This window comes from Hyperolius riggenbachi, chromosome 1 (genome assembly GCF_040937935.1).
Source record: "Hyperolius riggenbachi isolate aHypRig1 chromosome 1, aHypRig1.pri, whole genome shotgun sequence".
NCBI classification, from domain to species: domain Eukaryota; kingdom Metazoa; phylum Chordata; class Amphibia; order Anura; family Hyperoliidae; genus Hyperolius; species Hyperolius riggenbachi.
Window position 1 is genome coordinate 535,785,635 of NC_090646.1, and position 25,832 is coordinate 535,811,466.

The following is a 25,832-nucleotide window of genomic DNA, read 5'->3' on the forward strand; positions in this document are numbered from 1 at the left end:
CATATTACCTTATTAACTGCACCCTGCTACTTCCATATTAAAAGAATATGTTGAATACAGCCTCACACTAGAGGCTACTAAAATGCCTCTGCAAGCCTAGTCATACTCAGCATGGACTACTGACAACATCCTACTCTCCGGGATACCAAAAAGACGGAGCAGCACCCCTCCAAACCCTTCTGAACTCCGCCTCTTGTTTCATCCACCTCTCCTCTTGCACCTCTGATGTTGCCTTGCATTTACCCCAACTTGCATACAGCAGTGTAAGGCTATTTTGTCCTAGCATTCCCGCAAGATAGCGATTTATATTGCTCTGTTTGTTTAATCCTTGAAATGTTACCTACAAGCTAAAAACTTGAATTTACAAGAAACACTGCAAAGATCAGAATTCCAACCAAATAACTTTTCTGGATATTCCTTCAATTGGTTGAAACGGTCCAATTTCTAGCGAAAAATCGTTCGAGCGATCAGAAATTCTGAACGGATTGGTTGTAAATAATCTGCATTGGTGGACACAATAGATTATGAACGAGTGAAAAAAAATGTCGCCCGAATGAATTTTCGTTGGATTTTCTTGGTGGTCGTGATAGATAGGAAGCAACGATTGGTTAGTTGATGGTGTAGTGAACGATTTTTCGTCCGGTCAGAATTTCTGATCGCTCGAACGATTTTTCGCTAGAAATTGGACCGTTAGTGGCCAGTTTTAAACTTCCTGTGCAGCACGATTGGGGAGACAGGTCTGCTTTAGGAAACACGGAAGACAGAAATCTGTGTTGCCCACAGTATATAAAGCATTCCTGCCTCTTACCTAGGCCAGTGATCTGCAAACTTGGCTCTCCAGCTGTTAAGGAACTACAAGTCTCACAATGCATTTTGCCTTTATGAATCATGACTGTGGCTATCAGACTCCCGCAATGCATTGTGGGACTTGTAGTTCCTTAACAGCTGGAGAGCAAAGTTTGCAGATCACTGACCTAGGCTATAAGAACAGCTGTAACTGGTCTGGAATGAACTGCATGTTCCTTTATCCTGCTGCTGTCATAATCCAACACAATCATATTTACCAATGAGTTCTCTACACTTTACAATTGTCCAACTTGGAAAAAAAAATCCCAATTTCCTGTTGCTTCAATATTTACTTCGGTGTCCATGAATTTCTACAATCTGCTGAAAATAAATGCATGAAGAGCAGCATGCCCCAGCTGTGAACATCTAGCAGAACTTGTTTCCGGCAAAGATCGGGCATTTTCTAACTGTAATTGCCTGTAATCATCTAAGTGAAAGACGTATGTGTGCGCTGCTGGCCCCGCTGCTGTGACTATCTGTCCCTCGCACAAACACGGTGTTTGTTGTTGTTTGTTTTCATTGCAGAAAAATGCCAAGAGCTATGACATAAATAAAAATCAAATTACTTAAGAGCCGGAGCCAGCAGCAGAACAAGCAGCTTCACAACTGGCAGAGGGGACTCACAGGACATGGAATGTGGGGCACCCACAACTCAGAGGAAGTTCCAAAACCCACAGAGATTTTGTAGTGTAGTCAAATAGCTGTGGTCCACATAACCAGCTCTGCTATTGAAATAACAGGCTGGAGGTGTAAAGTCAAACCATTCAGCTATTTAAATAGGGGGAAAATCTACAAAACAATTATGCAGTCTGTTTTGACCCGGAAGATCAGAAAACTAGGGTATTCCCGATTACAGGCACTCTTCCACTGTAGCTCATAATAAGGTAAATTCTGTTTTGGAAATGCCTATGCCTTTATTTATTTCAATGTAACCACATTGCACTTTCACAGATACAAGGGGTTCAAGTGTATTGGCTGCACTACTCATGCAGCCTTATCAGTTATGGGGAAAAACACTTTTTAATACTTTATCTCATCAAGAGGATGACCCCCTCCTCAGGCATCAATATCGAATGATGTCCAGGCACCTTTATCAGAATTTAGTGAGAGCTCTATGTGGAAAGGGCCAATGTGCATGTGTATGATCTATCTATTTGGCTTTCAGCTTTCTTTCTATTTCAAAGGCACAACATAGACAATAGTGATGGTAAATGAGAAATAATTCCAGCTTTCATGTAAATTGTATGCAGCTTGTAATCTGTCTTATCAAAATCGGCTATCAGTGCATTCCATTGGGCTAGTTTGAAGCTGCATGCAATATGTATGCAAGCTGGAATCTCATCTCTAATAGTCAACCCATTCATTATCACTGCAACCAGCAGACGTTAAAGTCAACACCTATAAAAAGCAGCCTTGTGGAACAGAAACTGTTTGCCTAACGCCTCTTTCCACGCTCTTCTGGCGATTACGCAAGTCAGGAGTGTGTTTGTAACAGAGCTCTAAGGTGACATTTGTTGATATTCTCACCAACTATAGAGAAACTTCACAAAGGGTTTATATTTAAGTATCACTGGGTGTGCCCCAAACAGTCCTACCCAGACATAAGCTTATCTCAAAGTTTACATTTACTATACAAAAGTTATATGGATGACAGGTTAAAAAAAAATAATTGCTTGGTCTGTACTTACTGCATTAAGTTGATGTATGTTTCCACGTCTTTCATATCGCACTGAAGCCAATTTTTCTTGAAGCCAACAACAAGAGTATTTGGTCTCATACGTCCTAATCCAGATGCCTACAGGACAAACCCAGAACACAACAGTCATAACTTGTCTTTTCCCACCCAATACCATGACAGGCATCAGCCAGTGTATCCCTCAAAGTTACTAATGGCTTACTAACGACTTAAAACAAATGCTTAATGATTGGTGTACAAAGTTTCCCAAGTCTGCCAAAAGTTAGTTCTGCAATGGCAACAGCAGGATCTAGGTATCCATCTATTAAGGCCATACACACACCAGATGAAACTTGGTCTAGGCGGCCAATAATGACAAGCCGAGAATCCAGCATATGAATGGCAGGCCCCAATGCCCCCCGCCCTCTCTGTCAGCGACCAGTCATGGTGAATCACTTCTGCCAAGCAATGGGAAACAACATTGTTCTCACTTACCCGCATGAGTTCGCCGCCGTGCTGCTTTGCCCCCCTGCACAGAGCAGAACACATTGTTTGCTTGTAAGTGTGCGACATGCCAGCACAACCTCTGCCCTTCAATATCGCCCAGGGTATCAGGTCCCGATCCCCACCAGGCGAGGTTAATTGAGTAAGTGTACAGCACTTTACTCTCCAACTGGAAATAAAATCTGGGAGTGATAATCAAGTTTATTACCTTGAACCTCAATTTGGAGCAAATTTTGGCAAAAATGTGATTTTAAAAAACAAACAAAACTCAAGTGAACTGCCGCATCCGCTGCCTTTGTTCTGATCATTGTTCTACAAAGTTATATGGAGGGATATCTCCCATCACTCTTCCCTGTTGTGTCCCACTAGGCCTATCTCTTTAGCGAAGGTAAGTACATAGCTAACTATGTGTAATAGTGGTGTAATAGTGGTCAGAGTCAGACATCCCAATCTTACCTGCATGAGATACTGGGCTCCATCACGCAGGTCTTCCGCATGCACCGGGGAGTAGAAAGCTTTGGTTTTGTTTTTAATAAGCCATCGTTGATACTTTGCTTGATCTGTCAGCATTTCTTTCATAGCTTGTCTACGAGGACCCTGTAAAACAAGGGAAATCTAGTGCGTCTAGCTCATCTTTACACTGTACAACACCTGATTTGCAAAGGCCACATTACACCAAAATTCTGCGCATGTCCAGCATTGTCTCATTCCTATTACAGCAAACACTCTTTAAAATACGTGTCTTATGCACTATTAAGAAATCTGAGAGTCTGGATTAGCTGAGAACGTCAGTCATTTCTGTGATGTACTCATCTAATTGGGATTCCAGAGTTATAACCTGGAATTCCCTTTAATACAACATTCAATACAACTTTGCCCTCTTTGTTCTCCTAAACCCTGGATTATCTGATAAAGCAGACCTACAATTCTGATAAAGCAGAACAGTCTGGCATAGCACCCAAATAAAAATGGTCTCCCAAGTCCTTCCTGACCATATAACGTAGCATTCAATCTGTACGCACCATGCTGCCATTGTTAAGCTGGCCATACACCATTCAATTTGGTTTTAGATTTAAATTTCGATCAGCATCAGAATCAATATTATTTTGCAACCGACTAAAAATAAATAAATAAATAAAAAAAAAACAACAACAACATGAGTAAGTCTGAGCGCTTTCACGCTTAATATTGATAGTTTTATTTAATCAAAATCAACCAAAAAATGTATTAATTTATTTTTACAGTGTATGGCCAGCTTTAGGATGAACAGCTACTACACAGCTTCATCTGCCTCCTCGACATTGCACACAGAAGCTCCCTCAAGGTTTATCTTGAGCATTCATTCAGAGATAAAAAAAACGTAAACATTCTGCAGAGATCTGTGCTGTGGCTCAATGACTGATAAGGCTGCAGGAGGAAATGAAATAAAGCCCATTGAACCTTTCAGGCACTTAAAAAAAACAAAAAAAAAGCACAACACAAGTTTGTTCTTAGAACAGAATAGTGTGGCTAGCCTATCGAAACAGAGGAAAAAGTTTGACTGTAGTTATAGCAAGGTTATTGCTTTAAAACTTGAACTTGGTTAAAACTGGTTAAACTTGATGGACAGATATCTTTTTTCAACCAAACTACTAAACTATGTAAACACACAGCACATTTTAAAACTCCTGCAGAAACAACAGGAGAAAGGAAAGCAGAAATAAGCAGATCATATATATCTTACCATGTGCACGTGTCCACAGATCAACAAACCAACATTCTTTGTGAAGGCATGTACTAAGTGAAGAAGAGCTGGCCGAGAATTTGGTGCTCCAATTAAAACCAGACATTGAGGCCTAATAGGGAAAGAAACAGAACCCTCCAATCAGATGGTGTTCAACTTAAGCATGCTGTAGCCATGTTAATATCCTTTAAATGTGCTACAAGCTAGTAAGTCTAGTTTACTAAATAAAAAAAGGAAATAAGGGGAGAAGTTTGTAGTGTTAGAAGCTTACACAGGTATAGTAAATAACGCTTCTATTGTGAGTGTTTATGTAAGAAGTAGTTTTATGTAAAACGTTAAAAAAAGTCACTTCTAAAAACGTACAAATAAAAGCGAATGCAAACCTATCAGGGCTTTTCAATGCTCACGCTGTAGCATTTATTTTCAAAGTAACCACAGCAATTCACCTTAGCATGTCTAGTTCAAGTCAAAACAAAATAAAAAGTGAGTTTGGTTAAAACTCAAAACAAAATTACTCCATTAAAATGAATAAAAGCAGAACCGAGTCAAGTGTGCCAAGTCAGAGTTGCAGTTTAGATTAGGCCAACAATGCAGATATGCACTGATGTCATCCAACCTGCCACAGTTCGCTGGCATGTAATGACAACAGTGTACGTTTTAACTGACTTATGCCAGTCATGGTATATACAGTTGATTTTAGCCCTTACCTGAAGTTTTTCACATGGTCCTCAACCCCAGCTAGCCGTATGGTGTGTTGTAGCGCACTCAGATAGGTCAGAGCTTGTGTCGAAGATCCCCAGTTCACATCTGAAACGATGCAAAATAATTATGCTTAATAGCTTTTTTTCTTTCAAAATGAATACACTAACTTTATTCCATTTTATTATAGTGTTGACATTAATAATCAAAGTTCTGCAACTTTTGTTTCTTAAATTAGGGCAGAGAGCAATGGCCATTATATTGCATACATATAAAAATGGTGCCTGGAAAAAATGCTGCGGGGGATTGCTGCTAGTAGAATATTGGTAAAATTACTGATATTCTACTATTTAATTCCAATAGTAAAAAATTGGTAATATTTACCAATATTTTATTATGTCTTAACCTAACGCTACTCTCACACAGAACCCTCCCTCTTCCAATGCCAAACCCTAAAACCTCCTTCTACCGTTGCTTGACCCAAAAAAACTGTCTCTACCGATGCCTAACCCTAAGACCTTCCGTCTACTGATGCCTAAAATTGAACTCACCTGTGTGGTACATATTGGTCAGATTTGTGACCACAGTAACCAATTAGGTATCAGCTTATTAACCTCTCTGGCATAACCCCGAGCGCTGAGCTCGAGGTAGTAAAACATAGCCCAGAGAGGTAATCCCGAGCTCAGCTCGGGGTATTGAATTTCCTGCTTTAATTGATGTTTAGAAGTCCAGCACGCAACTGGCACTGCGGGACTCCAAACTCCCACCCCAGAAGATCTTTATTCGGGGATCCGGCGGCCAATTAGTGTGGCGTGACGTCGTCAGGCCAGGGGCACCGGCACCCACCTCTGCCTGGATTTTGACTGCTCTCTGCTTGCCTTATTTGTACAGTTTCAGAATTTTTTAAAATGTTTTCAAAATTTTTTATCAATTTAACAAATTTGTGTTCTAGTCTTATTTATATGCAGAATGTCTACCAGGCTTTTATTCTGGCATATTTTGGTGAGTTATGACTTAAGAATTGGAGGACTAAAATTCTTGAAAAAAAAAAATGTACAGCTTTCGACTCATAATTCCATCAAAAAATACTATAGGAGGCGTCTACATACAGATATCAAAAAAGTTTACTGAACCTCACAAACCACCACATAGGTCTGGTGAATGCTTCAGGACTCTGGCACTTTTGGAATGGATCACTAGGCCAAGCAATTATATTGTTCTTAGTAATGTATTTATTTTGCCTCTGATAAGAGCTGTAATCATGTGAAGGATTTTGCTGCATTATGAAGTAAATGAGAAAACATCACAGGAAGGACCCCGGGCAGGAAGAGCTTTGGAAGAAGCATAGCTTTCTGTAAACTACGCAGCAGCATGACAGTGAGCAGCGCAGGAAGACTCCCCGCCACAAGTGGATTCCGTTATAGCATGTGCTTGCCATCTGTGTTCTGTCACAGCAGCAGTTGTCACTAGACACCTGGAGCATGCTTTATTCTAGTGCAAGTAACCTCTGCCAGCTTTCCATCACCTAACTCATATCTTCATAAATAATGGAACTGCATCTTTCCTAAGTCAGGATAGACATCAGCTTATATGCCGAGGCAGAAATAAACTTTGCTTACAGCTATAAACAGGGAAATACCTGCAGTGGTTGCTTGTTATTCTGTTTTGTGCATCATCAGTACAAAACACAATTCCTATTATGCATAAGCTGTATGCAGGTCTGACATCTTCCCCAGAGTATAGTCATGTCACTAAGTCACCCTCAGAGACGCTGAATCTAATCCCCACCTAGTATTAGTCTAATGTCCCTAAGGGTTTGTTCACACTACAAGAGCTTTTCTAAGCGCTTTGTGATTTTAAAAGCTCTTGCTAATGTTATCCTATGTGTGTGTTCACACTGGAGCAATGTGATTTTGTAAAAATCCCCATAACATTGCATTAGCAAGAGCTTTTAAAATCACTAGTGCTTAAAAAGCTCTTGTAGTATGAATCAGCCATAACAAAGACCAATGATCTGATGCATGTACCCTGTAACCCAGTGGCATGTACACAGTCATGTCACACCGCAGGGTCACAGAGTACAGGCACTGGGACATCGTGAAAGCATGCAGGATGGAGTGCGCTGGCCAGGTAAGTAAGAGGGTGTTCCAATGTACTAATACTCTTGCAGGAGCCCTGGGGAGCATTATAGCTTGGAGGAGACAGGAGGTGAACCATCAACAGCTTTGGCAGAGCGGCGGTACGGTTGATATTTAAAAATTTCATGTTAAAATAAAAAAATATAAAAAAGCTATGTGCAATGTGTGCAGGCCTGGATTTAAATCACTGGAGCCTATAGGCACAGATGTCCTGGCACCCTAGACTTAGCTCTCCATGAACCCACAAACCCTCTACTGCACTGCACAGCACGTGCTGGTTGGCCTAGCTGCTACCTCTCCCCTACTTCCCTTGCCTGTCATAGGTAGCTACAGGTGTCCCTTAGCATTAGGTAGCCAGACTCTGCATATCACGTGCCTACAGTGCCTTATGGTAAATCCGTCCCCTAAATGTGTGGCAGTAATAAATGCCTCTCTGATCAGATGTCAGAGGGATCTAGCTTTTGGGCATGTCAGGTGACAAGTCTGCCAATGTAAACAAAGCTTTATATCACGGATAAAAACTATGGCAAATCAAACATCTAGGGATTTCATTAGCATGGTCTCCATTAACTACACTCTCCTACCTAATGGGATTATCGAGATTAGGACATGAACAGAACTTCCCCAACACACAAACCACATACAAGGAATAAAAGTCACCCGAATCAATCTTCCAGCAATGGAACATTTCCAGTATACAGATGGGCTGCTTGGGTAGCGGTCATCTTCCACCCCATAAGCTATGAAGATCTTACCTAATAAATGCTCATTTATGTAGAAGAAAAACAACCACCTTTGACATGCATACTGGATGCAGCTGTAATCACCTGACTAGCTGGAGCATAGATAGTTGGGAGATTTTAAGAACAAAAACAACAAATGAAAATTTGGCAGAGGATCTAATCCTTACTCACTCCCCTTAAAGTGGACCTGAACTCCTGCACAGGACAGGAGGAAAACAGAGAAATGCACCCTGTATATATTTAGAGAGTTTAGCCTGTCTAATCCCCTCATCTGTGACTAATCACAACTGTAATTTGATCTCAGGTGTGTCAGCTGGCAGCCTCGGCAGAGCAGCTAATTTGTAAACACAGGATGTCTACTTCAATGAAAGCAGGAAGACGCACTGCAGATTTTTGGCAGGATTTGTATCAGCTGTAACTAAGACATGTTTTTCTTTAAAGGCTATTCAGTTATTTTTTAGAGCAAAGAGGAAGTTTTGAGTTCAGCTCTGCTTTAAAGTGAACGCGAGGTGAGAGTTATATGGAGGCTGCCATAATTATTTCCTTTTAAGCAATACCAGTTGCCTGGCTGTCCTGCTGATCATCTGCCTCTAATACTTTTAGCCATAGACCCAGAACAAGCATGTAAGCAGATCAGTTTTGTCAGAAGTGACAAGATTAGCTGCATGCTTGTTTCTGGTGTACTTCAAACAGTATTGCAACCAAATAAGTCAGCAGGACTGCCAGGCAAATAGTATTGTTTAAAAGGAAACAAATATGGTAGCCTCTATATCACTCTCACCTCGGGTTCACATGTTTTTTATGACTGTCTGTATCACACTTTAGTAGACTTCTGTTCCTTTCCAGGCCTCCAGCCCAGGTTACCGTCATGTGGAACACTGGGATCCCATGGATTCAAAATAGGAAGTATTGCAGGCCTTTACTATTATGAGGGTGTTTAGAGTTACAGTGCTGCCCATAATTATCCATACCCCTGTCAAATTTTGACTTAAAGTTCCTTTTATTCAACCAGCAAGTTTTGACAGGAAATTACTTAGGTGTCTCCCAAAAGATAATAAGACGATGTACAAGAGGCATAACTGTGGAAAAACACATTTTTCAGCTTTTATTTACATTTGAGCGAAAAGTGTCTAGTTTAAAATTATTCATACCCTTCTCAATAATCAACAGAACATCCTCCATTGGCTATTACAGCAATCAAACGATCCCTATAATTGCAGACCAGCTTTTTGCATGTCTCCACAGGTATTTTTGCCCATTCATCTTTAGCAACGAGCTCCAAATATTTCGCGTTGGAGGGTCTTCTTGCCATCACCCTGATCTTTAGCTTCCTCCACAGATTCTCAATTAGATTCAAGTCAGGACTCAGATTGGGCCACTCCAAAAATTACTGTTATTGTCTGCTAACAATTTTTCACCACTTTTAAAAAAAGTAAAAAAATTACTTGGTGGTTGAGTAAAAGTAACTAAGTCAAAATTTATGAATAATTATGGGCAGCACTGTACATATAAACCAAAGTTTGCAAGTTAATTACAAAACTTCAGCATACAATCATCCAATAGAATTCTTGTTGTGTTATGTAACAGTTTCCATTGATAAAAATATATCTAAATACCTCAGATCAGCAGTTGGGTACGATTTGCTACAAATAGCTTCACAGCTCAACACAGAGCAGTGCGACCTCAGAGTTAAACCTGCTGCATTCTTTAGCCCATTATAAATGAGATCCCAGCTAATCCTAACACAGGAACGCTTCTCCCAAAAGCTTCTGAATAAATGCAGCAACTACTGTTTAGGGATTCTATTCACTACAGTACAGTGAGAGCCTGATGCGTAAACGGTTCTATTTACCCTATCCAGCGTATAGTTAGCCTGACAAACAGGCTACTTGTATTTGAAATCCATAAACTCCATGCTTGTTACAGAACTAATTCCTGGCCAGAGGCTAAACTGATCAAAGAAAAAGATCACAAACTATACTGTAAATACGCAACTGTGCTAAAACTAATGATAGTGTTATACTTAGCAGCAGCCATGAATCGTTCATGAGAAGGTATTTATACTTAGTAAACAATAGTTATAGTATGCAGACATTATAAACTTACCAGGCTTCTTGTAAGTAACATATATATACAATCCAATGACTATGACGTATGTCAAGAGCGCAGCCCACCAGTTGATGACAAACATGACCCCACAACAAAGCAGGGCTCCAAGAAGTGACACCCACATGTTGTAGTATCTGAAGGCCGGGCGCCAACCTATTAAATAACAAAAGGAGCCATCCATTACAATACTAGTAATAGACAGCAATACTCAAAAACAGCAACTGTATACAAAACTGGATGGCACTGGAAATTAGGAATTAGAACTTCTGCTACAGCATATTTGATTCTACCACAAAAAAGTTTAGAAATATGGACTAATAGGGTACTCCGGTGTGAAGTTCAAATATGCTATTGTCACTCTCCTGATGAGTTTGTCCTGGGGAAGACACAGGGGGGACAGTGTTGTACAATCAGTGATAGTTGCAGGCGCGCCAGTAGAGGTTGTAAAGGTGTTGCAATGCCAGCCAACTGGTCATTGTCAATTAGGCATATTGGAAAACCACTCCTAACCACTAGTGTTATTTCCTGCCACAGCTTGCAATTGTTCATTCTCCTCCCTCCACTCCTCACAGTGAAGCTTAGTATAAGAGCCTTATTATTGATTGCTTCCAGTAACTAATACTGAAGGTCTCTACTAGGCCTAAAAGGGTGTGCCTAAACTCTCCTTAAAGAGAACCCGAGGTGGGAATTACTAATACTATTGGGGCACAGAGGCTGGTTGTGCACACTAAGACCAGCCTCTGTTGCCCCATCGTGTGCCTCCATGTCCCCCCTGCTCGCCGCTATAGACCCCGCAGAGCTGGCGACACGCAGCGTGTCACCAGCACAATGTTTACCTTAGCGCTGTCTGTCAGCGCCGCTCCCCCGCCTCCTCCGCATCGGCGCACCCGCCCGTGTCCCTCCCCTCCCGCTGATAGGAGGGAAGTGACGCGGGCGGGTAGCGGCGATGCGGAGGAGGCGGGGGAGCGGCGCTGACAGACAGCGCTAAGGTAAACATTGTGCTGGCGACGCGCTGCGTGTCGCCAGCACTGCGGGGTCTATAGCGGCGAGCAGAGGGGACATGGAAGCACACGATGGGGCAACAGAGGCTGGTCTTAGTGTGCGCAACCAGCCTCTGTGCCCCGATAGTATTAGTAATTCCCACCTCGGGTTCTCTTTAAAAGAAGTATTCATCTAATAACCAAACACTACAGCAACTATTCTCAACCCAGGGTCCGTATATGTGAGAACTATTCAGGGGTTCCGGGTCATTTTGTGACACTTACGTGGGACAACATAGTCCCAATTTCCCTATTGCTCAGGCAGGCCAACACATTCCCGATACAGTGTCTGTGGTGTCCTACCGCTGCCTTTCCAAAAGACACTTGCATAGTTCCCACTCGGCACATCAGCTTGAAGAGGAAAGACCTTCACGTGATAAGACTGAGTTTGAGCGATCCGCCCGGCGGATCGCTCAATCTCAGTCTTATCACGCGAACGACAGTCTGTACACACGCCCGATTTAGCGGGCGGGCATCTGAACGACGGGACGTTCAAATGACCTGTCGTTCCCAAAAAAAAAATCAGACGTGTGTATGGGCCTAAAGTCTGTCTAGCAGGCTGATAAGAGGAGCATTTGCTGTTAAATCAATAATTTGTTTTCTCTCATCTAGTATCTTATGTGCTATGGTAATCCAGCCCCTTGCTGTCTACATCTCTAAAGCAATGTTTACCATTCTAACATGCGCAAAACCAGCTGCTTGGTTTGTTAGTAAAACTTGTATACTGAAGATGTACAAAAAAAGAAGAATTGTTAACACATAAAATAGACAAAGGATACAAGCTGAAATTACTGACAAACAGTCAATGGGTTTGTTAGTAAATAGCCAGGCTGTATAACAATCATTACATAAAGCTGACCAAGCCAGAGACACCCCCCCCCCCCAAAGCCCAGTTCTTCAACGCAGCTTTTACTTGCGTCATACAATCCATTCTTCCATATTAATAAATAGTAAATTAAATGTCAACACAAGAAAAAAAGAAAAACTTTCCATCGTACCTGGAGATTTGGCAAGTGAAGCGTGGAACACGGAAAAGTTTATTAAGGCGTATGATGCCAAGAAGAAATTTGAAATGATGGGAGCAATTGCATTCAATTCAGCTATGGAGGGGGAAAAAAATAAAAATCTCAACATTTATTTAATAAGTGAACCACGAGTTCGCTAATAACACCAAATACAAACTTCAGATGCACATTCGATTATAAATTCTCACCAATCAATATGAAGCCGAGTGCAATTAGGAATGTAAGGATATAGCCACGAAGTGGTTCGTTGTTCTTGCCATATCCTTTGGCAAACATCTGCAGACCAGGGTAAATGTTGTCCTTGCACAAGGCCTTGGAGGAAAGAGGAGAAAAAAATTACCTAATAAGGATGCTTATGCAGATTTAGCTGACATTTATAGGTCAGGGATCGATTGAAAAAGGTCACATTCGCAAAGCATAAAAACCATACAAAAGTCAGGTCTGATGGCAATGAATTTTACTGCTGAGCCAATGAGAATGCATTGTTCAGTACACCGATAGGGGGTTTCTGTGACGGTTTTCACTTACTCGGGTCACAGTACATCCGAGGAAAAATACTTATCTTTGGATATAGAGCGCGTCATTCTTGCTTTAAGGCATATTTCAGACAGGAGGCTGAACTGCACGCTTGCCAAGCAGTTCAATTTCCCGTCAGCCAGTGCAATTTAAATGCAGCCAAATTGTAGTGGTAGTAACACGCTGGTGTTATAGGGTGGCAGAGGACCAGAAATGTCAAATCTGAGCACGGCTGCGACCGCACTTAGATCTGACTCAATGGCGTCCGCTAACCAGCACCCAGTCAGTGCAGGAGAGCAGCTGACAGGCTGTAAATTCACCACCTGTCAGTTGCTCATGTTCAAGGGGTCTAAAAGAGTGGGCCAGCACTAAAAAGTTACAAGGTTTATACAAAAACCTAAATTATCCTGTAACAGAAATGGCACTATCACTGAATGCTCTTACCTGGAAGACCTTTGGTGCGCTCACTAATGAGGCAAGTGCAGAAGACAACGTGGCAGAGAAGATTCCAGCTGTGATAAGTGGTGCGAATCCAGACACCATGCTCATAACCTGCCAGATACAGGAGTAACTATGTAGTTTAAATGGTTTACACAGGAGAAGATACAGGGGAGACAATGCCAATGAATGAATCCAAAGCAGAAAAAGAGGTGTTGTCCTTGTGTTCAACTACACTGGACAGACCTATGACTTCCTTATGGGTATTTGCAATTACATAGTACACAATAAGGGCCCATTAACTCTACAGGGAAAACCGCTGCGTTTACCGGAATGTACGCAAAAATGATAGGTAAATGAATCCGATGTTATCAATAGAAATGCTTACACTGTCAAATGGAATACAAATTCACAACGTGAGCCCTGGAGAGCAAACAAAATGCCTATCTGATGCATTTATCCACAGCTGTCTGCAAACATGAATCAACTGCAATGGAAGTATATAAGAATGGATGGTGTCCTTTCCACAAGGCTTCCCACTGCACAAAAAACACATACCTGTCCCATGGAGGTTCAGCACCGCCGTCCCAATTCATCCCAGAGACCAGGAGACATGGGGCTTCCTGTTTGCAAAAGAACTAATGGGAATCCAAGAACCAATGGGAATCCTCCAACAAAGAAAATTCTCATTGGTTCATGTGGACCAATGAGAAGCATCCCTATTGCTAAGAATGATTTCCATGGTTTGTAAGAAAAACAAAACAAAAAAAACCAGAAAGCCCCGTGGTTCCTGGTCTCCAGGTGAGCAGCGATGGCTACAGGAAAAGCGGTGGAAAAAACAGCGGACGGGTGGCAACACAAAAGCTGCGTGTATGCAATGCCAGCTCATCCACTCTAATCCCAAGCGGATGCGCTTTTCGCACCGTTTAGCATTCGCAGTGTAGTGTGAACCCGCCGAAATTTTTCTTTGCTAGCTTATGGAAATTGGTTTACAATAGAATTAACCGTTTAAAGAATAACTTAATACATATACCTTATTTACCAAAACAATTCTGCTAAACCTGAAAATATCTAAGATGATAATACAGGTCACTATAGTATCTGCTGCTTTGGGGTAAACAAGAAGAACCTTTAGACATGTATTCATGTATTTTAGGGAGGCACACTTCTGACAGAAAGCTGAAGCTCCTCCTCCTGACTGGGAAAGTATAAGTCCCCTTACCTGGAAGTTGTTCATGAGTCCAAATTTGCAGTCTGGTACACAGGATGAGAAATCATAGTTTAGTGCACAAGCGGCATCTGTACAGTTTGTCACTGTCATTGAAAGCGTGTCATTAACATTCCCTGATGCGTCACGTACAACACAGGATCCTGTGGAGACAGAACAGGCGACACTATTACTACAGGGTAAAAATCTATCAGCAGATGTCAAAAAGCCATTCAAATATGTTATGCTATGCTTGTGCTCCTGATGGCGGAGTATTCTACTATGGTAAAGTCTACCATATGTGAGTACAATTTTTTTTAATAACTATATGTTTTTTAAACGGAATTACGCTATATGAGGCTTGTTCTTTGAGGTAATGCAAAGTAAGATTGCCAAGCTTGAAGATTTAATGCTTCATTAACTAAAGTGGCAAAAGTCTGTACCAGGACCCTGAGGCACCGAGGCTCCCTGGATGTGTGCTTATTTGACCAGTCTAGCAGTGGTCAGATTCATCTGGTGAGTGTTTTAATTTGGGTGATCCTGGTGGAGGAAAGAAAATTGGAACTGTCCATTTCATCAACTGTACTATGTATATGGGATAACTAAAAAATGTTGATGGGATATTTACCAATCGATGGTGCACATGGGATATCTTATGGCAACTTGTGGTTTATGTATATGCATATTAACTTCTGTTTTGCGCTGCAACACATTTGTATAGTCTTGAAAGGCTGCCAGGCCTGGTTACAGCTGGACAGCTGTTCCCTGGCTGAAAAAGGTTGGGGACCCCTGTTCTACATTACTTGCTATTTCCTTACCTGTTAAATGTGTAAATCTCAGTGAAAATCATCAAGTAAAACAACTAGACTAGTAACTTCATGAAAATGCAACTTATCAGAAACCACTGAAATATAGAACTACATATTTAAAGAAAAACGCAAGGATGTGGTAAATAGAATTGTCCATCTAGTTAGTAATGCTACTTACTGCTACTCATTCTTGAATACTGTCACACTGCTTAGTGGCTTTCAGCAGTGTGCGATACTCTGGTACATCAGACTGTGCATCAGTTGCACAATCCTGTGTTCTGACAATGCACTGCTACATGCACTTTGTACGCAATGCAGATCTATCCCATGCAGCATAGATGAATGGGAACAGCTCTGCAACAGAGGGCAATATAACTGCAATGTATTTTTTTGTAAAACACCTAGCCACTTACATTGCACTGCAAAGCAATAGTGTGCTCGGGCCCTTAGAAGCTGCTTTGAAAGATGGCTAAAAACAAGTTGGTTTACTCCTGTAGACGTGTTTTGTTGAGTAATTTTAAATGAGATTTAAGGTGTTATTGGTGATAACAAAAAATTCTCCGGGCACAACAACAAAACACTTGTAAAGCGCTTTTCTCCTGTAGAACCTAACGAGCATAAGCTTGTCTCAGATCAGTACATAGTGATGATGTGTACAGGGGAAAAAGTTATGTGGTCATAAATGCCAGGCTAAACAGGTGGGTTTTCTAGTTAGATGTAAAAGTGACCAGGATTGGAGCTGTCTTGATTGTGTGTGGCAAGGCATTCCACAGGGTAGGGGCAGCTTGACAGTAAACTCTGGCTCCAAAGGTTTTTAGTTGAACTCTGGGGGTGGTCAAGTTATCGGGTCCTGTTGATCGGAGGATGTGGGAGGTGTGATGCAATTGCAACAAATCCTTCAGGTATCCTGGGCCTAGGTCGTGTAGCAAATGTTTGCATGCCAATTTTGAAAAGGACTCTATAGTCTTTAAAAGAGAACATGTCTGTACAGCTGTCAATCAAGCAACTTGTCTAACTATTGTGATGACTCTTTCACATAGCACAAATCAGATCTTTTAACATTTATAGTTGATAACTTTGGAAAGACAAGATTTTTAAAAATGCAGGTAATATTTCTATTTAATGCCCAACCCAATAGATCTAAATACAGTAATCCAATTCCCTGCAGCACAAAAAAGTCAAATATTAACTTCTTACCTACAGACACTGCAACCCCCATATAGACCAATGTTGTTATGAGAATGGCCAGAAGAGTTCCTTTAGGTATGGCTTGTTGAGGATCCTGGAGGATAAATACAGAGACACGAGTGAAACATGACCAGGCATATTAAATCCAGTCCCCTCCCCCAGTAATAACACTCACGGCAAGATCACCCGAGATATTGGCTCCTGCTAAGATGCCAGTGGCAGCTGGAAAGAAAATGGCGAAGACCGAGAAGAAGGTCTCATCGTCTCGAAAGGCTGGTCCAAAATTTTCACTAAATATTTCAGCTGTAGTAAAAATAAGTAAATTGTATGAGGTTTTTACCAACCATGTGTGATTTGCTTTGGAAATGTGGCTGATATAATTGTAATGCAGAACAAATGAAAGAAAAAACATAATTAATTAAATGCCTACAAAAGATAGACATTTTTTTCTCAGTGTAATCATCTTGATCTTATACCATTTATTGTAGTTTAATTTCTGACTCATGAGGTCTCGACCACATTTCTACAGTCTACAAACCGTGCCACAGCAATTACTAATTGAAAAATTCCAAATGAATTCACATTGTATTGAACTATTGCTATCAAGCTAGGCTAGATAACAGAAATGAGAAATATTCAACATTTCTTGCATCCTACAAAATAAAGCTCACATAACCAGTGACATGAGAATTTCTAGTACTAGACTACACTTGCACATCTACAATACTACCATGTGAACTCAATTTACCAGGGGACAGCTATTGGTTTCACAATTGATCTGTGTGGCCCTGCCAGTGAGCTTAGCTGTTCTATCTGAATAAGTCCTTTGCATGCAAGGCTGCTTTCAGAAACTATGGCGTCAATTCACCAGAGAGGATTTACTAAGAGAAAAAAGGTAGGTAGTTTATCTCATGAGGTATTTTAACACTCTGGAGTCAATTCACCAGTGTGAGAGGACAGAGAGAAAAGTGTTCGATAGCAGGGGATAATGGAGAGATATGCATGAGGAAAGTGTGAGAAAGCAGAGAGTTAGGTAATCGGTATTAATGATTTACATGGGATACTTTTCCTCTCTGTAAGCTTGAAAGTGAAGCATTGTGGGTAGGAGGCGGAGTTTTACCACTACCTGAACAGAGTATTCCCGCCTTTTACTGCCGGATCATATCATAAATCATATCACGAGTGAGTCTGAACTTCTTCACCACCTCTGTCTCAGTAAAATTATCAAGAACTGTTCTCTCACGAAAAATACGAGGGGCGATTAAACAGACCCTCCTCCTGCACCTTCGTCTCCACATAATAGAAGCAAGCTCTAAGGCCTAGTGCACACCAGAGCGGTTCGGCTGCGTTTTGCGATCCGCTTGCGGCTGCGGATACGCTTGGGTAATGTATTTCAATGGGCTGGTGCACACCAGAGCGGGAGGCGTTTTGCAGAAACGCATACTCCCGGGCTGCTGCAGATTTTGGATTGCGGAGGCGTTTCTGCCTCAATGTTAAGTATAGGAAAAACGCAAACCGCTCTGAAAAACGGCACTTCAGAGCGGTTTGCCAGGCGTTTTTTGTTACAGTAGCTGTTCAGTAACAGCTTTACTGTAACAATATATGAAATCTACTACACCAAAAACGCTTCACAAAACCGCGAAATGCTAGCTGAAACGCTACAGAAAAATAAGAAAAAGCGTTTCAAAATCTGCTAGCATTTTGCGGATCTGCTAGCGGTTTTTGGTGTGCACCAGGCCTAACAGAGTAAGCTCAAAAGGCTCCATCTTCCACAACAGCAGCTGCTGTGTGAAAACCACGATATCTCCAGGTTCATTCAGGGGATAAAGAGATGAAAAAATAACGAATGGCCACACCCCCTTTCTTCCCTGGTGAATTGTGATTTGGAGAAAAACTAACTACTAACTATCACTTATTTATCTCACATTTATCTCTTGCATTTCTCTCTGTCAATATTTTCCCCTATACTTCTGGAGAATTGCTATTTGGAGATATCACAGGAGGTAAATTACCTCCCAAGAGATAAATAGGTTGGTAGCCTCTGGTGAATTGACGATATGAGGCCCTAAACAGAGAGATAACCTAAGTCACTGTGATAGACTAGCATTTGGTATGGCTTTCTACTCGCTAATGCTTCCTAAGGGTGAGTGCACAGGTGCATGGAAGATTTTCCTAGTATGAGCTCCAGACAGCTGGTCTCACTATGCAAAACTGTAGCTCTATCAGTTCTTTAATGTGGCCATTTCACTTTCAAGTCTCCGAAGAAGGCATTTTTTGTCTTTATCTTGGCTGCCCTTTACAAGTTAAAGCATTTTGTCACCATCTAGAAACAGACTTGCCGTGCCAATGCTGCACAAACACTCCATATTGATATTCGAGGTAAAACCTCTCATATTTTTCTTAAAGGCATCTGTATTTGTACATTCTGGCCTATTAGCAAATGCCTAGTGCAGACAATTCTACAATTCCTTTATATGCTCTGAGGGCCGACTAGCTCCGACTTAAACCACTGGTCTTTGGTGTTGTGATTTTATGTAATGAAAGTGTTGTGCACTGCCACTCTTGAATTTCTGTAACAGATCTTTACTCCTGCGTGTCTGGCGCACTGCCGTATGTGGCTGTTTACCTGTGATTACGTAAGACAGAGTGCCTGCCCCTAATCCTGCATGAAAAGAGATGCATTTGGCCCAGATATAAAAGTGATCACTGGCAGTACTTCTATCAATGGGTAATGGCATGTGAAGCAAGCATGGCAGCGCCACTATAACACCAAGGAAAGGTGGCGGTTTGGAGGAATGCAATACTTACAAAAGATGCAGTACTTGTGGGAGAAGGACCCAGATTTGTACTGAGGCCAGTAATCATCTTTACCATTTGTTGCCAAATGTTAGCCCTCTGGGTTTAGATAAAATCAGCTCCTCTGCATTATGAAGTACAGACAGTCCCCTACTTACAAACATCTTGAGTTATGGTGCAGAGATACAAAGTGGTCTTTGTGTACAATATACACAACACTTGTAATTACATAATTTCTGTTGAAACCGGTTACAGTATTGTAAAAACTGTTATAGTTTAACTTCTCCAGGACCATCCCACGCCGATGGGTGTGGCCGTGGCGGCAGCCCCAGGACTGCCTAACGCCAATTGGCGTCAAGTCCTGGGGCTGCAGTTTGCAGGAGATCGCGCGCAGGCTGCGCGTGCATCTCCTGCTCGGGGGGCGGAGCTCCGCCCCGCCTTCTGTCTCCGACTGTTAGACTGTGTAATCGCCGTCTATTCACATGTTCAGCAGCAGCGCTGTACTGGGGACAGCTGTGTGACACGGCTGCCCCCCTGGGGGACAAGAGAGTGATCGGCTCTCATAGGCAGAAGCCTATGACAGCTGATCGCCAGGATTGGCCGGCTGGGGAGAGGGAGGGCTTTGATAAAAAAAAAAAAAAAAATTAGTAAAAATAAAAAATTAAATAAAGATATAAATAATTTAAAAAAATAAACAATTGGGGGCGATCAGACCCCACCAACAAAGAGCTCTGGGTGGGGGGAAAAGGGGGCAGCCCTGCCTCACACGCGTTTGTCAGCGCGTATCTCCATCTCTCGCCCGCCCCTCTCAGTCTTCCTTCACTGAGAAGGGAAGGGAGAGGCGGCGATGCGCCGCTGATAGACTCGTGTGAGGCAGGGCTGCAGCCATTAGCCCTGCCTCAACAGCAGTAAAATCTACTACCAAGTTGGTCGTAGATTTTGCAGGGGGGATTTGGGGGGTAAGGGACCCCCGTTCAGCTGCGGGATATCGGCGTTTTAGCAGGGGCACGCATGCCCCTGCTGAATATACTGTAAGCTCTGAAGCGAGTTTTATTCTCGCTTCAAAGTCTCTTTAAAAGGCAGCATGTGGTGTTTAAACTGCAAATATGAGAATCATGTACCGAAAAAAAAAGCTATACAACTGAAAATTAAAATAGGAGACTCTTGTCTTTGCTACTAACATTCTATTCATTATCCGTACTACACATACAATTAATTATATCAAAAGCGGTTTTCTTCGCTTCAGGTTTGCTTCAAAAGAAACCTGTAGTGATTAAATAAAAAAAAATTCACTTATCTGGGGTTTCACTTATCTGGGGCTCCTGCCAACACCATGCAGCCGCCCTCCAGTCCCCCGCTGCGGCTCAGTTTCACTTTTGCCAACTTGCAAGTCAACGGCCATTGACCTTGCTCGTACTGTGCCTGCGCAGGACGCTCCGGGTTACGGGAGCGCAAACGAGGTCGCGCACGGTCAGGGCCACGCAGGCACAGTGGCCAGCAACTGGAGAAAAGGAAGCTGAGCCATGACAGGGCGGCTGCAGGGGGCTGGCAGAAGCCGCAGGTAAGCAAAACTTTTTTTTTTTTTTAATTACAGGTTTCCTTTAACAGCACATTGAAAACAACCAAAAAACTGTTTATACTCCATGCTCAAATCCAGAGTTGTACGAAAGTAAATCATTCATCCATGTTGCACTCAACTTACAAAGATTCTGTTCCAAAAGATTGTTTGTACATAGGGGACTGCCTGTAATAGATTTTCAGTTTTCTTCACATAATTTTAAGCAACATTCTTGTTCTGTTTTCTTTGTGTTTAACAGTCAAATCAGGACCATCTCTGCTGAGCATATTTCCAACATTCAAAGTCATGGCTTAAAGGACCACTATCTCGAAAAATGTAGGCAGTTAAAATCTGGAATCGACAGGTTTTGGGCTAGTCAATCTCCTCATGGGGGATCCTCAGGATTTTCTTTGTTTTCAACAGCATTTCCTGAACAGCAGTTGCAAATTCTAACTGAAAAAACAGTGTCCAAGTGAGTAGGGAGGCTGGCTGGTATCTTACTATTTTGGCAGTTAAACTGCGGTTCAGGAAACGTTGAAAACAAACAAAACCCTGAGAATCGCCACGAGGAGGTGGACTGGCCCAAAACCTGTCAGTTCTGTCAGATTTTAACTGCCTACTTTTTCGCAATAGTGGTCCTTTAAAAACCACTAGTGTGGTCTAGCTGTCTCATTCAAGTAAAGCTGTTAAGCCAAAGTTTACACTGAGGCAATTTACCTTTATAACTAAAGAATCCCTTGGACTGCTTATCCTCCATGGGGATGACTGATCCTATAAAGTAGTCGCAAATTGCCAGCAATAATATCACCAACAGCACAATCTGGGCCTGTGGGGGAAAAAAAAAGGACCACACATAAGGCAACGTTATTCTTTGGCAATTCTCCACACACCATATGCAGAAAAGGCCAAATATTTGCAAGGCGACTGCAGTAGAATTGTTATAAGAAACAAAGCAAGCTGGAAACAGACAAACCCACAAAACCAATCCATTTTACTTTTTGTACACAGGGTCCTAGAAAGCAACAATTCATAAAGCTATGCCATAACAGAGTACCATTGCCTGAGGATCAACTGCGATCAAAATCGGCAACAGTGTTGGGTGTATAGAGGATGCAGCTTGGGAAACTGGCATTTGTAGAGTTATTTTCTCATCTGACTGCTTCTGTACAAAGAGGTCCCCTGCACCAAGAGATCCTCCTCTCCATACAAAAGCAATGTACATGCTCTGAAGAGACTAGCAGCAAATCTTTAATCATCATGAATCAATCAGCACCACCAGTCATCACCACCATCAAGGCCAGAAGGTCCTAGCTTACATAGCCCTTTCAAAGACGTAGTGTCAAAACACCAGTTGGTCGTTCCTGGACTGGCAGGTTTTTTTTGCCTCAATGAGTGAAAACACATGAAACTTCTCATTTTCATTATTTAGGCTTTGTCTACTAAAGTTGCATTATGGCAGCGGAAACTGCTGAATCGCTTTAGTTCTCCAAACCTAGACTGATTTATAGAAGAAAAAAAAAAGTACACTTTAGCTGACAATATGTTTTTGCCTAATGCCTGAGTAATGTCAGACCATAGCTGAATCTTTTGAAGTCAGAGGTTGATCTCCATACATCCATCTCCCTGAGACATGTTCAATGTTTATTCATAACATGACTTTTGCTACAGTCACTTGCAAATCTAGTGCAGTGGTTTGCATACACTGATCTGCTTTCAGTTCAAGCCCAGTTTTCCATTCATTACACATCCAACACATGGACTACACTTAAAGAGGAACTTCAGCCTAAACAAACATACTGTCATTAAGTTACATTAGTTATGTTAATTAAAATAGGTAATATAATCTCTTACCCACTCTGTTTTAAAAGAACAGGCAAATGTTTGATTTCATGATGGCAGCCATCTTTTTGGTTGAAAGAAGGTGACAGGGAGCATGAGACACAGTTCCAACTGTCCTGTGTAGCTCTCCCAGTTGCTAGGCAACGTGAACAACAACATAGGAAACCCAATCATGCTCTGCACAGCATCAGGGAAAAAAAGCTTAAGTGGAGCTTAGGTAAAAATGCAGCTAAAAATGATGCTTTGGTAAGAAAAACAAAGTTCTGATGCTGTGAAACTGTTAAAGAAACACCAAGCCTTTTCAGTTCTGCTGAGTAGATTTTTAGTCCGGAGGTTCACTTTAAACTGAAAGCAAAGTGATGGTCCGTTTATACTGGCCCTATGGCTTAAAACCATTATTCAAAATGTACAACATGGCCGGTTAGTAACTTTTGAAGACTACAAAGAAATTGTAGGACATAAATATTAACCAAGTTTGAAGATAAACCATATATTTTACAGATGTTTTACAAATTCAAGAAATCAAGTAAAGACTGTTCATCGAGGCACAGCTAATAAGAGAACATTTACAACACGTGGTGATGCTGTAGCTTTCCAAGCTACCCTAAATCTTCTAATTGACTTGACATCACAGCCTAAAGGTCTAAGCAGTGGAAGGACTGTCACATGCATTCAATAACCATAATATGCTTGAGAACCTTTTTAATCTAGTTTGCCTTGTTTAGTTCAATTAAAGTATGTATCAAGGAGAAAGGGGCACAAAATATTACCCGCTGTAATAGCTGGAACATCAGCCCAGAAGTAAAACAAACACAAACATCTTTGTTTGTACAAAGAAGGGCAACCACTGGGCTCAACTTACAAATAATTTGAGGCATCTGAAATTATAACCACTCTTCTTCCAATAGCTTGTAACTGCTTTAAAGAGTAACTGTTAGCCCCAAAAATGAAATTTAAATCTCTATTGCAATGTTTTATTTACTTTTTAAGGGAGCCAAAAAGGCAATGCAGAAGTTAAAAATCAATCTAATTTTTTTACTATGTAGCCTTTTCCCCAGGACGCAAAGCCGCATAACAGATACTGCTGAGCATGCAGAGCATGCCCATGTCTGCCCGACCCCCCTCTCCACCCCAGGACCAGGTGCCGATATATTCTCACCCCAAACAGCTGACACGGAGAGAGAGCGGGAGCGGAGTACATCTACACACTTCCACCGCCGCCACCGCAGAGCAGCCGCCGCCGAGTCACATGTGAGAGAATCACGAGCAGGAAAGAGATGCACGCCGGCGGCTGCTCTGCGGTGGCGGCGCTGGAAGTATGTAGATGTACTCCGCTCAGGAAACATATATTCCCATTCATCAATTAGTGCTGCATCAGATAGTGCCAGAAAAGTGCACAGGAACAAGCCAAATCCTGCACAGCACTGCTTCTGCTACAAGACGTATATCTACTGACTTGTGGCTTAGATGAAGTCACAGAGGACGTATATTTACGGACTTGTGGATAAAGTGGTTAAAAACAATTATGCCTATTAATAGCATGTTTGTTGAGGAATAAGTAACCCTGGAGACAAGACAGAACATTAATATTGTGACTTTCTTCTGGCAGACTAAAAACTAGAGGCACGCTCAAAAGGTAGTAGCAGTGTTAGGGAGCCTTGCCCATGGTCTCCTTACTGAATAGGTGCTGGCTTACTGGTCTCCTGTGCCAGAGCCCTTAAAGGGAAGGTTCAAGCAAAATAAAAAAATGAGTTTCACTTACCTGGGGCTTCTACCAGCCCCATGCAGCCATCCTGTGCTCTCGTAGTCACTCACTGCTGCTCCAGTCCCCCGCTGGCAGCTTGCCGACCTCAGAGGTCGGCGGGCCGCATTGCGTACATTTATACGCATTCCCGCTAGTACAGGAACATTAACGCAAACATTTTTACGCGTTACTGGTTCAATGAGTAAAATTTTACGCATTAAACCAGTAATGCGTAAAATTTATGTGTTAATGTTCCTGCACTGGCGGGAATGCGTAAAAATGTACGCAATGCGGACCGCCGACCTCCGAGGTCGGCAAGCTGCCAGCTGGGGACTGGAGCAGCAGTGAGTGACTACGAGGGCACAGGATGGCTGCATGGGGCTGGTAGAAGCCCCAGGTAAGTGAAACTCATTTTTTTATTTTGCTTGGACATTCCCTTTAAAGGACTTCCAAGGCCAAATGTTTAAACACAAAAAAAAGTTATATACCTGTGTAACTTTGACACGGAGGACGCCGTCCGCGCCGTTCCGCTGGGTCCCCGCCGCTCATAGCCCCCCCCCGGACGGCTCTCGACCCCACGGCCGGGCTCTCTGCCTGTATCAAGATGGCCGCCGGCCCTGGCCGCGCACTCCGCATTGCCGCTAGTGCGGCTGCGCAGCTCCAGGGCCAGCCCCCCGATCCACGCATCCTGTTGCAACTGCCAGATTGCAGCAGGATGCGTGGATCGGAGGGTTGGCCCTGGAGCTGCGCAGCCACACTAGCGGCAATGCGGAGTGCGCAGCAGCGGCAAGGGCCGGCGGCCATCTTTGTACAGGCAGAGAGCCCGACCCTGGCCGTGGGGTCGGGAGCCGCATGGGGGGGGGGCTATGAGCGGCGAGGACCCGGCGGAACGGCACGGAGGGCGCGGACGGCGTCCTCCGTGTCCTACAAAGTTGCACAGGTATATAACTTTTTTTATGTTTTTTTTTTAAACATTTGGTTTCGGAAGTCCTTTAACCAGTACACTATCCACCCACTGGAGAGGTGGATATCATCTTGAAAAATATGGAAAACGCCAAAGATTCCCTCAACACATCCTCAGTGACAGAACAGAAGTGTAGAGTGTAGCTGTCTTAGCATACAGAAAGGAATAAGTACAGCATTAGGCAGATCAGGTGAGAAATGCAGAGCAGATGGTGCCCTTTTCCCCCACATGTCACACAGTTGACTCCCATTTTGCATGTACTCCTGTAGCA

The 25,832-nt window shown here is 42.4% G+C and overlaps 1 protein-coding gene across 3 annotated transcripts in view; it reads right to left on the reverse strand.

Moving 5' to 3' along the window:
* Positions 1-25,832, reverse strand: part of SLC12A2 (solute carrier family 12 member 2) — a 155,344-nt gene that overhangs the window by 34,744 nt on the left and 94,768 nt on the right. For all 3 annotated transcript variants that reach the window (XM_068246717.1, XM_068246701.1, XM_068246709.1), the window contains 12 exons: positions 21,732-21,840; positions 16,836-16,963; positions 16,670-16,754; positions 14,679-14,827; positions 13,463-13,570; positions 12,691-12,814; positions 12,476-12,577; positions 10,435-10,590; positions 5,456-5,555; positions 4,749-4,860; positions 3,482-3,622; positions 2,535-2,641 (listed from right to left, as the gene is read on the reverse strand). In XM_068246717.1, coding sequence (XP_068102818.1) covers positions 2,535-2,641; positions 3,482-3,622; positions 4,749-4,860; positions 5,456-5,555; positions 10,435-10,590; positions 12,476-12,577; positions 12,691-12,814; positions 13,463-13,570; positions 14,679-14,827; positions 16,670-16,754; positions 16,836-16,963; positions 21,732-21,840 — 1,421 coding nt within the window. The remainder of the gene's footprint in view (positions 1-2,534; positions 2,642-3,481; positions 3,623-4,748; positions 4,861-5,455; positions 5,556-10,434; positions 10,591-12,475; positions 12,578-12,690; positions 12,815-13,462; positions 13,571-14,678; positions 14,828-16,669; positions 16,755-16,835; positions 16,964-21,731; positions 21,841-25,832) is intronic.